This window comes from Anabas testudineus, chromosome 19 (assembly GCF_900324465.2).
Source record: "Anabas testudineus chromosome 19, fAnaTes1.2, whole genome shotgun sequence".
NCBI lineage: Eukaryota > Metazoa > Chordata > Actinopteri > Anabantiformes > Anabantidae > Anabas > Anabas testudineus.
Window position 1 is genome coordinate 11,333,935 of NC_046628.1, and position 14,616 is coordinate 11,348,550.

Consider the following 14,616-nt stretch of genomic DNA (forward strand, 5'->3'; position numbering starts at 1 on the left):
TAGCTGAATCATGAATTGTTCTCAGGCTAGCCTCCGTTCTGTATCTCAGTGGAAGCTCATTCATAGCGTTTCTAAAAAGCATGTTTCTTAGGTTCACAACCCATATTGCAAGTGAGTTAATCATGTCTTACACATGTCGCTATTAGAAACATTAGAATTTACATTTAGCAGATACTTTTATCTAAAGTGACTAACAAGTGAAGTACAAGGTACAAGGAGGTCTTGCCTAAGGACCCCTACTGATCTTACCACCACACTATCCAGCTGCTTTCCATTATAATTTACAATTTGAAACCCCAGGTGTTTAAGTCTTGCGACTTCTTGTTTCTTCTTTATAATGTTTTCTAATGTCATATTTTAGATATAAATAGTTTCTTCGATACCTGAAGTTCCTGTTTCACTTCGATATTCAGTAATCCCACTAACAAAAGTATGAGGTTCTTAAACTGTTAGTTGTCCCACATTCTTACTCATCGTTAGTAATAGGCTGTTGATCTTGTACCATGGTCAGGTAGCACACAATGGTTTTATCAGTGCCAAAAACATCTGTCTGCTGTTTGCTGCAAATAAATGTTATTAGATCGCCTAGTTAGTAACATCTAGTTTGCTTTCATACTTCCACTTTGTGACAAATGGCCCTTTCTCTCAAGGCAGAGTCCTTGTGGTTGAGCTGTCTAAATGGCTAATGAATTTAAGAGAACATAGGCACAAATTAATCTCCCAGAAGTCCTTGGATAATATGGCAACCATTTACAACTTTAATCAATAACCCTGAAGTTTAAAGCATGCAGGCGCTGCACTTGTTTGTTCACAATAAACAGAATGCAGACTGCAGCCTCCTCTAAATCATGCTGACAAGCACAGTCACGCTAAATCACTGAAAGTGAAAAATAAATGCCTGCATAACTTTATCAGCTGTGCCTCCATGTTTCCTTCTGGAGCAAGAGGATATCGGAAACAACATTGGAAATGAATGATTTATTGCTTAAACCAATATTGCAATCCTCTTATATTGTGTAATGTATGATGAAATATGTACTGTATATAAACATAGAGCAGTAAGTATTATGTGGCCTAGCAATGCCTAAATGTCAGTTAGAATTTAAAGTTCTTCGATTTCAATATATTTTTACATTCAGAATACTGACATTTGTCATATATGGCAAACTCTCTTAACACTCTAAAAACGTTAAATCTTTGTCACCATTTTTGCTAAATACAGAATAAAATAAAACCGTAATTGTATGGTTTGTAGTTTATTGTACAATATTATAATTATATAATTAATTGTTTAACTGGGTGAAAAAGAAAAGCCTATGAACATTGTGGATAGCTAACTTCAATGCTAAGTGTCACCCCAAAACACAATAATCACCCTTAAAGGCTAAAAGTTCCTGACGATTTATGTCTTTCAAGAGCTAAACATGACTTAAATATCCAAGTCAGCTGTGTATGACTTTAATATCTGCTATATTTCATAAACAGGGCCTTTTTAGAATGTAAGATGCACAAACAGGCAAGACAGACATTTATTCGTGCATACGCACAGTGTCCAAATTGCTTCTGTTCGTCTTTTACACTGACACAATAACAGTCTTATTTCTCTCCTTCTAATTATCCTTGTTCTCATGAATGTGGCCCTGATCCTTCTCTGCACCTCAGACAGATGATGTGTGAATGCGAGCTCTGCGTTTCCCTCATCTGTCTCTTCCTCCCACTATCCCTTTCCTGCGCTCCATATTTCAGAACTGTAACCTACGGTCGCCAGCTGTGCAGGGAGCCCCAGAGTGTATTTACTGCGAGCTGCACTTTATCACACACAGCCACACAGCTGCCAACTTTACTCCAAGCATAGTCCAGCCTTCCTGCCTCTGGCCATGTGTTTTTTTTTTTTTTTTTGGTACCGTTAAGATCCTGCATCAGTGCTCCATGCTTCTTTCTCCCCAGCTGCAGCCCTGCTGGTGAAGGTGGGGTGAACTGTTAATGGCCTGTGGAGTACAAACAGTGGAGCCCACTGCTGGCCAGGCCTACAGCCCACCTTCCAGTAAAAACCTAAAATTAAAACAAAGCCCATCATTCAGAATTTCACCAAGTAAATAGTTCTTGTCATTGGGACTTTTACTGAACTCCTTGTTCAGCTTTCTGCAAAAACTGGGGTGTATTGATTTCTGGTGCTTCTCCCTGCTAAACTCTTGTTGATATTTTGATAGGGCATTAAAATATCTCCCCCATCTTTGGCCCAGTAACAGCATAAATATTTCCTGAGACTGCAGGGGGTCCTCGTGATGAGCTGCCTCCTTCCCCACCGACCTCTTGTCCCAAGGCGGACAAAGTGAATACATTTTCCCCTCTCTCTTATAGAGTCCCCATTGTCCTTACAACCTATCAGGATAGAGAGATCTTCGCCCCCACCCTCTTCCTAGCATATCAGGAGCTGTACATCTTCCTCTGGTGCAGAGCTTTATGCAAGGTGACAGCTCCTCACACTTTAGTGTTTGGATCACCTCAAGTAGCTCAGATATCGGAAAAAATGAGCACACTTCCCACCACAGTGACCAGATGTAGATTGACTGAGGGTATCCGCAGGCCGCAGCGCCCCTATCCTCCTGTCCTGACAAAACAGGCCTGCTGGTAACTCTCTACATAAGAGAGCGCAGAGTCTGGAGACACATCAGAGGGGAAGGCTGGCTGCAGACAGAAGGGGAGGTGGTGGTGGTGGTGGTGGAGGGGACTGAACACTTTGAAGCCATTGGAGGTGATGTCAAGTTTGCTTAGACTCAAAGGATGGTGTTTGAATATGCTGGCCACTAATATGGCACCAGTATCTCTGTCCTCATCTCTGTTTTCTGTCACTATGTACAATCTGGACTCGTCTCCTTGGCTCCTGACAATGTCCTTTCAAATCATGTTATTGCACACTCGAAGCTGCAGTCAGCAAGCCGTCACTCAGCTTCTTTGTCTGAAAGTCAGGCCTGTTGTTGCCGTTAATGCACTCGCTGCCTGTATAAAAGTGACGGGGAATACGCTATCTTTTTTTTCCCATCAGGAAATCATTGGCAGTGGAACTGGAATATCCTTCACCACTCTCCCTATTTACACGAGGATGTAGCTACGCTCTCCCTAATCTGACAAGTGGCATTGATTTACGACGTGCATAGATTTACGACAATAACCTAACCTTCTGCTCAGGTAGTCTCTTTGCAGTCTTTCTTCCCAAATATCTATGATGCATACATCAGTGCAGTACACCTGTATACCTGAGCATATAAATACAGTATATTTTTGTTTATCCTGAAACCTTATTGGGGAGAAGACTGAAAATAACAAAGCATTTTAGAATTCTTCTAATTGCAAAGATTATCTTTAAATCATTGCTCAGCAGCACACTCTGTTAAGCCAGTGATCCCTTCAAAGCATGCTCAATCTGTGTGTCTAGACATTGTCCTGAGGCAGACACATGTTTTGAAGGTCAGACTTGGAAAAACTGTTGATATTGTGTTTTTTTTTTTGTTTGTTTGTTAGTTTTGTTTTGTTTTTAACAGTGCAGCTCGGCTAGTGTTTTTTTTATTTTTATGTTTAGCAGTTTACCAGTAAGATGCATTTATTAAAAATGATTAGATTAAAAATAGAACACATCACACACCTCAGAAAGGTCAGGTATTCATTTGTTGAATTTCAGCTTCTGCTTTTTTTTCTGGTTTATTCAGTCAGTTATGCAGAGGATAAAATCAGTCATCACTTTATGGCCACAGAGCAATCAGACACAGCCCTACAGTGTCTTCAGCTGACTCTTCTGGCCCTGTCAAGTCCTTCTTCAATCTGAGAGTCTGAGCAGTCGCGTGGAGGTTGACATGATTGCCTTTAAGCAGCCCCTCTTAGCCAGTGACACGCAGCTGCAGCCAGGCACCTCTTCTGACAGTAAGAGCACCATGATGGATTGCCTTGCCAAAACTGCTGATCAAAGGGGGTCGAAGTTCAGATCTGTGTCTGACTGCACCAGGCATGTGCAATCACCAGAGATAGCTTTTCCTGTCCAAACATCCAAGCATAAGAGTGAATTTTCATTTGCTGATAGCTGCTTTATTGAGCTGCAGAGTAATTATGTCATTAATTATTGGGAATTTTCACATATGAAAAAACCCCACGTGTCAAGAATATTTGAGTTTATTGATCTTGAGGGTTCAACTGAGCCTGAAAATTATAACGTACAAGTTTGCAACTTGACACTATGTCAATATCGTAGCAAATAGCGCTTACTCTTTGCCCAGTCTTCATATACACATTAATACTCATAAAATGCAGTCTTTGGACTGCAGAAGCACTCTGCTGAAAAGAGCAGACATTTAAAAGTTTCTGACATGTGTCGCACTACCATTGAGACACTGCCACTGATGTAGGTGGAGCTGACAGCATCCCAGGCATTGAAGATGGCTCTGGGACATACCAAGTTTGGTATGTGTCAGCTCTCATTCCTATCAGGATACATCCTAAGTGAAGCTGGAATATGCAAACAAGCTCATTAAAATGAGAATCCATATAAAAACATTTTGGGTGAACTGATTAGAAAATGTTTTTGATGTTTGCCCTCATTCTCCTCAGAAATACAACATTTAGGTGGGTGAAATCCTCCAGATACTGTAAATCATTGTAAAAAAAAAAAGAAAGAAAAAAAAAAAAGATATATCATTAATTATCTATTAGCCTTGTACTCTTCAAATATTATATACACAAAGTTAGGACTGGGTAACGCATTGTCTAGTAATATCAGGAATTTATTTCATACAAATTGTTGAACTTCAGTCATCCTTTAGTTGACTTTGTCCCACAGGGTTAAGACATGTGAATTGCCATGGCAACAGCACTTGCTACTGGCAAAAGGGATGATCCAATGGATGCCCATTACATAGCATAATGCCTGTCATAGCAAAAAAAAACACAACAAAATATGAAGTAGTGAAAGTTGGGTAACAGTAACAGGACGAAAGAAGCACACCAGCTCTAGACTCCACTATTCTCTCGATACAATACTACTGTATAGTCACCACAGCAGCATTAAACACTGCATTAAAAAACAGCTTTTGATAGAATGGTCAGCTAGAGTAACATTATATACTATACTACTATAGTAATACTTTATATCCATAAGGTGTCAGTGGCAGAGGACGCCGATGCCCTTTCATCATATCCTTTGTGATGCAGATTCAAGTGCTTACTAAATATTAGACTACACACAAGTTAAAAGGCGCAGTTGCACGATTTGGCAATTGGACTCTTTAACTTGACTCAAGAGGAAATAAAGCAATTTGAAGCGTTCCTATACTGTATAACACTGACTGGAATTGGAGACGTGTGAATGAGGTGACTAAGGTGTCTTATTTCTGGACCAGGTTCACATTCACGGCATGTATCATTGAGAGAGAAGATGTTATAATTAGCTTGTCAGTCTACTTTAGGCTGAGCTGGCACTCTTTGTGAAGACGAATGGACTTCAAGTCCAAGGAGCTGACAGCCAGTCGATAATGTAGCAATTAATGTCATAAATAATTCTAAAGCCAATTATATTAAAATGGCCCTCACACTTTAAAACAGCACTTTATTTCCTATCATTTTATGATGTGTTCTGTATCAAGCAGCAGAAGCACATTTTCCTCTTTATATCTACATATGGCCGACATATGGTGAAGCCATAATGTGAGGCATAAAAATCAGAAGGGCCATACAAGAGATTTATTTGTTGATTTAGTTTGCTTTTGACTCATCCTTATTGCCGAAACATCACCTGCGGTAAAAAGCAAATACAAAGTGTAAAACTACTTTTAATCAAAATGATATTGCCTCCATGTTGCTAGCAGTATAAAATAGCTTTGGCTCATAAAGAATGTGAGTAATTTAATGGCAGTAGTGGTTAAATATATCAAATGCTTCTTCTGGCCTTGGGAGGGTCAAGCCCAGTGTGATATATAGAGAAGACTGTGATGGCTGAAGGTCGTGTCAGCTTCTTCTGCATAATGCATGAATCCTGTTACTCTTCTCTGACTCCAATCCTCTGAACCTGAACCTTGGGATGAAAATTTTACTAAGTAAATCAGTGAGCATGCTGGCATTTCTATTAACCTCCACTGTGGTACTGACAGAAACATGAATCACAGTAAATAATATCTTGCAAATTGTAAATCATGTTTACAACTTGGGCTGAGAAGTGATGTTGTGGGATAGTGCCATCTGTTTGCAGTTGCTTACTGCTAATTTCATTGCAAAAGAAGCAAAAGCAAAAGTGATTTGAATGTGCAAAACTGTAATTTAGCACAAACAATATGGGGAAACACTTATTGCTAATGCTTAACCAAATTCCAATACTTTAAACATTTATTACCTAAATCAATGTGTGAAAACCTTAAACATCTGCACTCAATAACACCCACAGATGGTATTTTATTTTGTTAAAGTGGCAGTATTCTTATAATAGAGGTTGCATTTTGTTTCTGATGAGTGGTATTTCCCACTTAAAATAGGAAAATAGCCAAGAGCTTTGATTTCTACATGCATGGAGTGAAACAAAAGAAAAGCAAATGTTGACCTTTACAGGGAACATAAAGGGTCAGTGCGGCAACTGTGCCTTACAGGCAAATTGCCTCCCAATGCCAACGGTCTATCCTAACAACAAGGATGAAATTCTTATCTTTTGCCATTTGTTTTCTGTTTCCCGGTAGAGATGCAAAGAGGCACAGTGTTTCTCTTTGTGTGCAGGTCACTTCAAAGCAACAACAGACAGGAAGAACAAATGAAGTGATATATATAGTGATGCAAATGTTAAGAGCCAAATTTAAAAATCAGATTCAGAGAAATATTCATGTAGCAGTAGTGAGAGTCTACTACTGTATGTGCAATTGTACTAACGCTCCTGCCCTCCTTCATTTCTGTATCAAAGGGTAAACTAATGCAAAATGTATATGGCCCTTGGCACAAAAGATGGTGGTGCAGCTCGGTAAAGGAAGATCTGTGTGCTAAAAGCTTGAAACATCTGTGTAAACACATGGCCTTTTTCCAACAATGTAGGCAATGTTCTCATAGCCTTAAGATAGATGTCCAAGGCAATATACCTTGCCCCTGGGCTATGCTGGAATAGCTTTGAACATCTGAAAAACCTTGAGCTTCAAGCAATATCCACTTTAAGTATTCCAGCTTGATGGCAAAGGATATAAGAATTCAACCTATGGCTTTTATTTGACTCATTATTGCTTTGGATCGATTGTACCAGTGCAGAGGGGAAATGATAGAAGTGCAGATGTTTTAATGATGCAGTTATATCCTTTTTTGGTTAGCTTATTTTCAAATTGAAGGGATCTTTTTTTATATAATAGGGTTTAGTAAGTAGGGGCAAACAGAACAAAAAAGAGGACCTTCTGCCTTTGTTGTTGTTCTTTAATTCTGTTAATAGCCCAAGGTAAAGATTTATCTGCTCCTGTCAATTTACCTCAGCCTCAATATAAAGCACCAAGGTCACTTTTTCCTTGCCTGGCCCACAGGATTAAATTGTCATGTCCCTCTAATAGGCAGCACAGGGAATCATTAGTCCAGCTCAGCTGCCTGACTGATAGGCATTTCAGTCCAATCATGGGAGTGTGCCGCCACAGGCCAGCCAGTATTGACACTGTGTCAGGACTGAGAGGGGACGCCTTAATCAGCCAGGACACTCTCAACATTGATTTGACAAGCTGCCGTAATGACCCCCTTGTTTTGGTAAAGAATCACTGTTTATCCAGGCTGGCATTGATGCACTTGGAGTGTTGCATTGTCATGGAAACTATTATCACCAGCCAGGCCTGAGCATCTGGGCAAGAGCTGTTTTCACAGGGTGACCATGGATTGGTGTACGTGTGTGTGTGTGTGTGTGTGTGTGTGTACTTACCTATCTAGATATTTCTGGAAGCAGACTGAAATTAACTATTATTCATGGTGACTAAGATGTAGCTAAAAACCTTTATCTGTAGGTACTGCACAGGAGTTTCTGGCGGTCAGTTTACTGTTAAACATTAATGGAGTCATACTAGCTGTCTGATGCTCTAATAGGTTACAATATTCTACCAAGAAAATTCTACAAGATCCCTATTAATCATTATTATCTAATAACCAGTGAGATCACTTCTGTTTATACAGCTGACACTCCAATCTTTGATTCTGTTGCTAATGCTCCTTTCATGAGCTTTTAACCATTATTGGTTGATAATTATACTTAATTACTGGGACAATAGTTATAATAATTTGACAGAGCACATTTAAAATTATGCTCACTACTTTATTGTATGGAACCTTATAAATCTATTAAATAAACATAGGTTTCTTATACATGATGTATAATGTAATCAGTGTTATGTGATGGTTACATGAGTTTGCTTACTAAGAAGTGATGGCACTGCTGCTGGCAGGATGATCTGGGAGATCAGCAGCCTTTCTGTGAGGTGTTAGACTGTAAATATTATTGGCATGCTGACAGTCTCCCACAGTGCCATCGTGTGTAAAATCGTTAACAAGCAACATGAAGGGCACTCTCATCCCAAGGTGAGAATGTGGATCAGCCGTTATCCTGAGGGTGAGGTTCCCTGTGTCACGTGATCAGTCTAGCAAGTAGTTTATGTCATCATCACAGGAAAAAAGGCTTTGTAATATACAAAGAAGTCCAAGAAATGTGGAAAGATTATAAATACTTTTTAGTGCAGAGCCTCAAACACTCGACAGACATGACTGTAGAACACAATACATCAGCTTTTAATCTGTGAAAATACAAAATGAAATCATATACATTTTATGTACAAGCCTATTTGTACAAGACAATAAACTGTAATTGTTATTGGGTATTATGACATAGTCAGAAATATCAACTTAGCACTGTCATTGTATCCACAAGTGAATGTGCTAAAAAACAAACAAATAAAAAGGCAAATAATACAAACTAGACTGCAATGCTGAATTATTCTGAACCCCCTTGGGTACTGTCAAACAAGAACACACTAGAAAGAAAGATTTTACAATAAGCTTTACACATTTCTTTGAAGAGTACACAAAACAAATTTCTATCAAGCTTCGCTATTCATGATGGATCATTTAAAAGAGTTCCAAGACAAATTATTTACTATAGTCCTATTAAACCCCAGGGAATTACAGCCCCAAATTAAGTATTTAAAGAATGGTCTCTGAGCTGGAAAGATAGAAAGCATAGAAGAAAGCACATTTCTCAGTCTTTCACAGCGAAAGCAGATTTCGCTTAAAAAATCCAGCTAAACTAGAAGCCTCTTTTCGCAGCAGTGGGTCTTCTGGAGTCCTCCGATGGCTTCAGCACTGCCTGGCACATTACTGGCATAGAGGGATGGACAGCTTGGATGTTCTCTGTGCCAGTAAAAATGTCACAACCTCTCTTTTCACATCCAACATGAATCCTAGGCTAGACTGTGACACATCATCAGTGGATTAAGGATTTGTGTTGTTGTGTTTTTTTCTTTTTTTTATTTCCCCTTCCTTCATTGATCCTGAAGTAAAGTGACAACAGTGCCAATATAGCTATGTGCTATTATTTATAAGATATGATCAATAACCACTCTCAGCTCTGTATTCCAACATCATGTGCTTACAAAAAAATGATTTCTTCATCAGATACATATATAAATTGCTTGTTTTATAGCTCTACAAGTTGCGCTATGTAATCAATCACCACGATGGTTTAGCAACAAAATGGAATCTGAACATATAAATAGCCAAAGTCATTTTTTATGATAGAGCTGTTTCTCATGATTTTTTTTTTCTCTAAGGAGCATGAGCATGTCTGATTATGGCATTAAGATTGGTCATGGAGTACATACAAGTGTTTAATGGCCTCCAAGACAATCCTGTGTCAGGCAGTGCTAACAGCCAAAGGAGGACTTAAAGATGCCCACTTCATGCGATATGTGGCTTTAAAATTCATCTCACCTACAGACTTATGTGGTGTCTTGCTATATCTTAGTATTTGCCTTTGTTTTCTACGGCGTCTTGTCCAAATATACGGTTGTGCCATTGTATTTGAAGCATTGTAAGATTTTCGATGTTATCTTTATATTGCCATCAAAACAGCTCTATCATATTTGGCTACGGATTTAAAAAAATTAGAAAAGAGAATAACATTTAACCCCTGGTAAAGCTTTGCCGATACTTAAAACCTATACATAATAAGATGCCTGGGGTTTTGGACAGTGACCAAACAGCAACGTGAAAACATTAATAACAAAGAATGCAAAAAGGCAAAGATAAGACAAATATAAATGGACAAAGATAAGGCTGGAGCCAAATGCCATTTACACATGGACACTGGCTATCATAACTGTCACAAATGTTGTGAATTAGCTCCGAATGGCAAAGGAATCACTGAGAGTCAGTCACTAACAATGCCATTGTGGTGGGATTGCAGCTCAATGTAAAATACACATTTTAACATACTGTACAAAATAACTTTCCAACACTGGGTAAAGTAAATGCAGTAACAGTTGTTCATCAACAGCTAAAAAGGCAAATTTTACAATTGCAAGACTTGATCCAATAATCATAATAATCTCCTCTTATAGTAGTAGTAGTAGTAGTGATTTTACATTGCTCTTCTCCAAGTGACCCTCATTCCCCAAAATGGAACCAAAAGTCATGGAGTCTGGTCACCACTAAAGGTTAGATGTGCAAACTAATAGCTGAGTGACTGTGACATTTGACTATGATTGTCTTCATGTATATTTCCTTGGTGGTTTTAAATCTGCTTGTACAATAAGCTTGTTGCAGAGGTGAATGAGATAAACAGGTGGTATTTGTTTCATCTAATGTGAATTGATGATTAATGCTTGCAGATGAGAAGATATATTAAATCTGACACCTACACAATAAGTCTTCAGGGAGTCAGAGCGTCCAGGTGTCAGTGCAGTCGCAGAGCTCAGCACTCATCTTCTGCTTCTCTGATGGGTGGAATCAAGCTGCTCGTGGATTTATACTGACTGATTTGGTTGACGGCGAGAGTATTCACAGGCTTGATCTGTATGGTCCTCAGGTGGGTATTCTCTGGCTCATCTGTAAACCATGTCTTTTCTGAGAAAGAGCCAAAATCATACAGAGACAAAGAGGAGGGACATCAGACAGTTAATGCTACATAGATGGCAATTACAGTTGTCAAAGTATCATCAGATTGGTTTTTGTGTTTCAGTTGTTTGCAGAACATTCAGAGTACATCGTTTTTTTGAACTGATGGTGTTGAAAGACATTTTGGCATGATAAAAGGATGTTCCAAGAAAGGCATAAAATGGCATGTAAGTATCACTTGATGTCAAACGGAGTACACATATCTGAAAAACATCTACAGGTACTGGAACGCATAACAAATTGAAGAAAAAGGTCAAAGACAAAAGCTCGACACGCTACACTCAGTAGTTCAAAAACAAATTCAATTTAACAGAGCAATGTTTTCATCTAACAGATCTTTACTGTCAGATCACAAAGAGGAACAATCAGTAGTTACTGTAGACTCAACCAAATTGATCAGTCAGGTAGCTGGACTGGACATCTTATGTAAGATGAATGATATGATAAAAAGATGCTCCAAAATGTTTTTAATGGCAGATCACTTGTCAAGTGTGGGGCACTACAACATGACACGCTGTGGAGAGAGATGCATTAACAGTCCTCAGACAAAAAAAAAAGAGCATTTTTACAATAATTTACCTTTGTATCAAAGAGAAGACATTTAAAAAGTCTAAAAAGACAAAAAGGTTGTTAAGACGTTTGATAGGGGCGGCTCCATGGTATTGGTGGAGTTATGATTATGATCAAGAAGTCAGCTCAGTGTAGCTCCGTAATGAATTGTTCTGTGAGAAACTCAGCTCAGATCCAATTGAAGATAAAAAAAAAAGACAATTCACACTTTATCTTGACAACACATTACTCAAAAAGAGTGAAAGTTTAGATTTTATAAAAGCAGATCATTCAATCACAGCAGCTTTACACACAGTATGCATTCATTATCCATAAAACACAAACCACTTATCATAGCTGAAAACACTGATATTTTTGAAAGTTTTTTTTTTTCAATAAGAGGCATGCCCATATAAGAAAATATCTGGTACTGTTGTCCAGCACTATTCTGATTTGTCCATTCTGAGAGTAGACTGACTCCCATCTACGCCGATCCCAACCACCTGAATGATTATTTGTCTGTGCGTATTTAATGCTTGTTCCTCTTTGTGATTTGACAATGTCTGACAAAGATCTCTGTTAGACTGAAACACTGCTCTGTTGAATAAAACCTGCCAGAAGGTATGGGTGCACAGTGTCCCAGTTTTCACCTCTGTAATGTAATTCATATTATGGCGGAAAATGTTTTTCTTATATTCTGTCATTGAAGCATGCTGTTGGGTTGGGTCAGCAAACATGCAGGTCACCACTGAAACAAAATTTGTTTTTCATACTTCACTGTATCAAATTAGAAGTTAATTCATTTAACTTCACAATTCATACATATTTTTAATCTTTTTTAAGGGCTTCAGGCTTTTGGCTTGATGCAACTTTCTTTTCTTATAGAAGGAAATAGTGTGGAATTGTATATAGTTAACGATTGATCCACTTGGCAACGTCCATGGTCATGCATTTTTCATCAACATGACTTAAGGCTGTGGGGCTATAAAATATGAACATATATGCCAGTAGATACATGTTGCCAATAATCAGACATCAAACATCACAGGATACAGAAAAAACTGAAGTAGCATCAAACCGTTCAGTTGCAACCAAACATTTTACAAACCCAGTATGAGATGTACTGCATAGGTCATAACCATGCGCTCGTGATGCAGTCATTTGGATACACCAAACTACTTGGCTTTCATTCAGAGGGCAAAATGTCATCAAGGACATGACCATGTTCAGTGCATTATTTAACATCATGCATAACCATTCACTTTCGTACCTTGGCCCACTCTATTCATCCTTGTTGCACTTTGAAAAAAAGAAAGCGGTACACTAAATGTAAGCTAAATGGGAAGTACTAATGTGACCATTAATAACAGAGATTACACAGCATGGTGTTCAGAGGCATAAAAACAGTAGATGCTCTCATTACATATGGATGTAGAGTAGGTTAAACAGTAGGGTGAAACCAAATAACTCAACTAAAAAAAAAACAAAAAAAAAAAAAACAGAACATGGTTCATGTCAGAAAGTCTTTAAGAGCCATTACTATGCATGTAGCGATGTAGCATGTGTCAAGCAGCCATATTGTATCCATGCCTCTTGCCAAAACATTTGCAAGGATGATGTAATCCATGTTTGAGATGTAATTCAGAACCCAGATGAGCAGCATGCAGCTAACATACCAAATGTATTATAATGTACTTATTCAGCATGGGACAAGAGGGCTCAGCAACTTCATGTACAGTAGATCATGTAGACCAGTGAAAGTTTGTAGTGTTGATTCTGCAGCTGAGAAAATGTAACATATTTTCTCATTCATTTTTTTAAATAAAAAATCAAAAGATGTTTTAATTGGCAAATATGTACCATAGAAAACATTATAGAAAGTATTTAAAGAATGCATACCTGCACCATCTGTAAAGCAAAAAAATCTCTAAATGTGTTAAAAGTAGAAAATGTTTGTAATCAAAATACACATCATCAGTGTTCATTAACTCATACTGTACCAGCTTAGAGTTTGGGGAAAACTACAATATTTCTGATAATACTATGGCTCCTAGTAAAATGTACTATACTGAGTTATGGCAATTTAAATTGAGCTGTTGCTGTATTGATCAAAAAGACTTGCCAAGGTAGTTTTAATTCTGTTCTTTTCTACAGTTGCCCATGCTACAGGGCACCAGGTGGGTTGGGAGATGCATGCAAAGCTCTGGCTGAGCATTGCTGTGTTGGAGACATCTTCCTGAAAGTAAGAGGGTTACCTCTATATAGCTGCATTTTGCAAAGACTCAGACTGTTCTGTGTGGCTCTGTGCCCTGTACTGTGTAACTAACACCAGCTTGGAATTTCTAGTCTTCTTGGAGTTTCAGGTTTGGATGCCTGTCTGACATAAACGTGGATACTGCTTTGTTGCTGGACAGTCAAAACATGTTTAATCATTCAGGAGTAATTTTATGTTGTACCAAAACACCTCAGAGCAAAAACTGGTTTGACTTTGACGTTCTATTAACTAATCAAGCAAAGTGAGGACAGGAGCTCATTATTATCTAGGTGGCTACCAAACAGACCTAGTTAACCTAGATGTAAAGGTGATCTGGAAGATCCCACTGTTGTGCACCATTAGTGAAGGAAGTTGACAAGCCGAAGGAGGCTTTTCAGGCTGTGAAGGCTCAGGAAGATTCCTGAAGTGGCAGATCGGCATTGGTAGGCTAGAAAGACTGCAGGTTGGTTGCAGGTGCACAAACACAGGTGAAAACCCGGAGAGCATTTCAGAGAGTCTCTGGAAAACCTTTGCAAATGTAAAGGACTGTTCTCAGCAGGGGAAAAGAGTGGCCTACCTTAATTAGACCAACTGTGGAAGAAGCATTTTGGAAGATTTGCCCATCTTTTTGGCAAAGACACATCTTGCATGCTCTGAATATCATT

At 38.6% G+C, this 14,616-nt stretch overlaps 1 protein-coding gene across 9 annotated transcripts in view; it reads right to left on the reverse strand.

Annotated features, from left to right (window-relative positions):
* Nucleotides 1-8,690: 8,690 nt before the first annotated feature.
* Nucleotides 8,691-14,616, reverse strand: part of LOC113156108 (calcium-activated potassium channel subunit alpha-1-like) — a 74,621-nt gene continuing 68,695 nt past the window's right edge. For 7 of the 9 annotated variants that reach the window (XM_026351011.1, XM_026351010.1, XM_026351009.1 and 4 more), the window contains one exon: nucleotides 8,691-11,097. In XM_026351011.1, coding sequence (XP_026206796.1) covers nucleotides 11,076-11,097 — 22 coding nt within the window. In that variant the 3' untranslated portion in view covers nucleotides 8,691-11,075. Of the gene's footprint in view, nucleotides 11,098-12,967; nucleotides 12,997-14,616 lie in introns of all 9 variants that reach the window. The other 2 variants (XM_026351013.1, XM_026351012.1) reach the window with 1 other exon arrangement.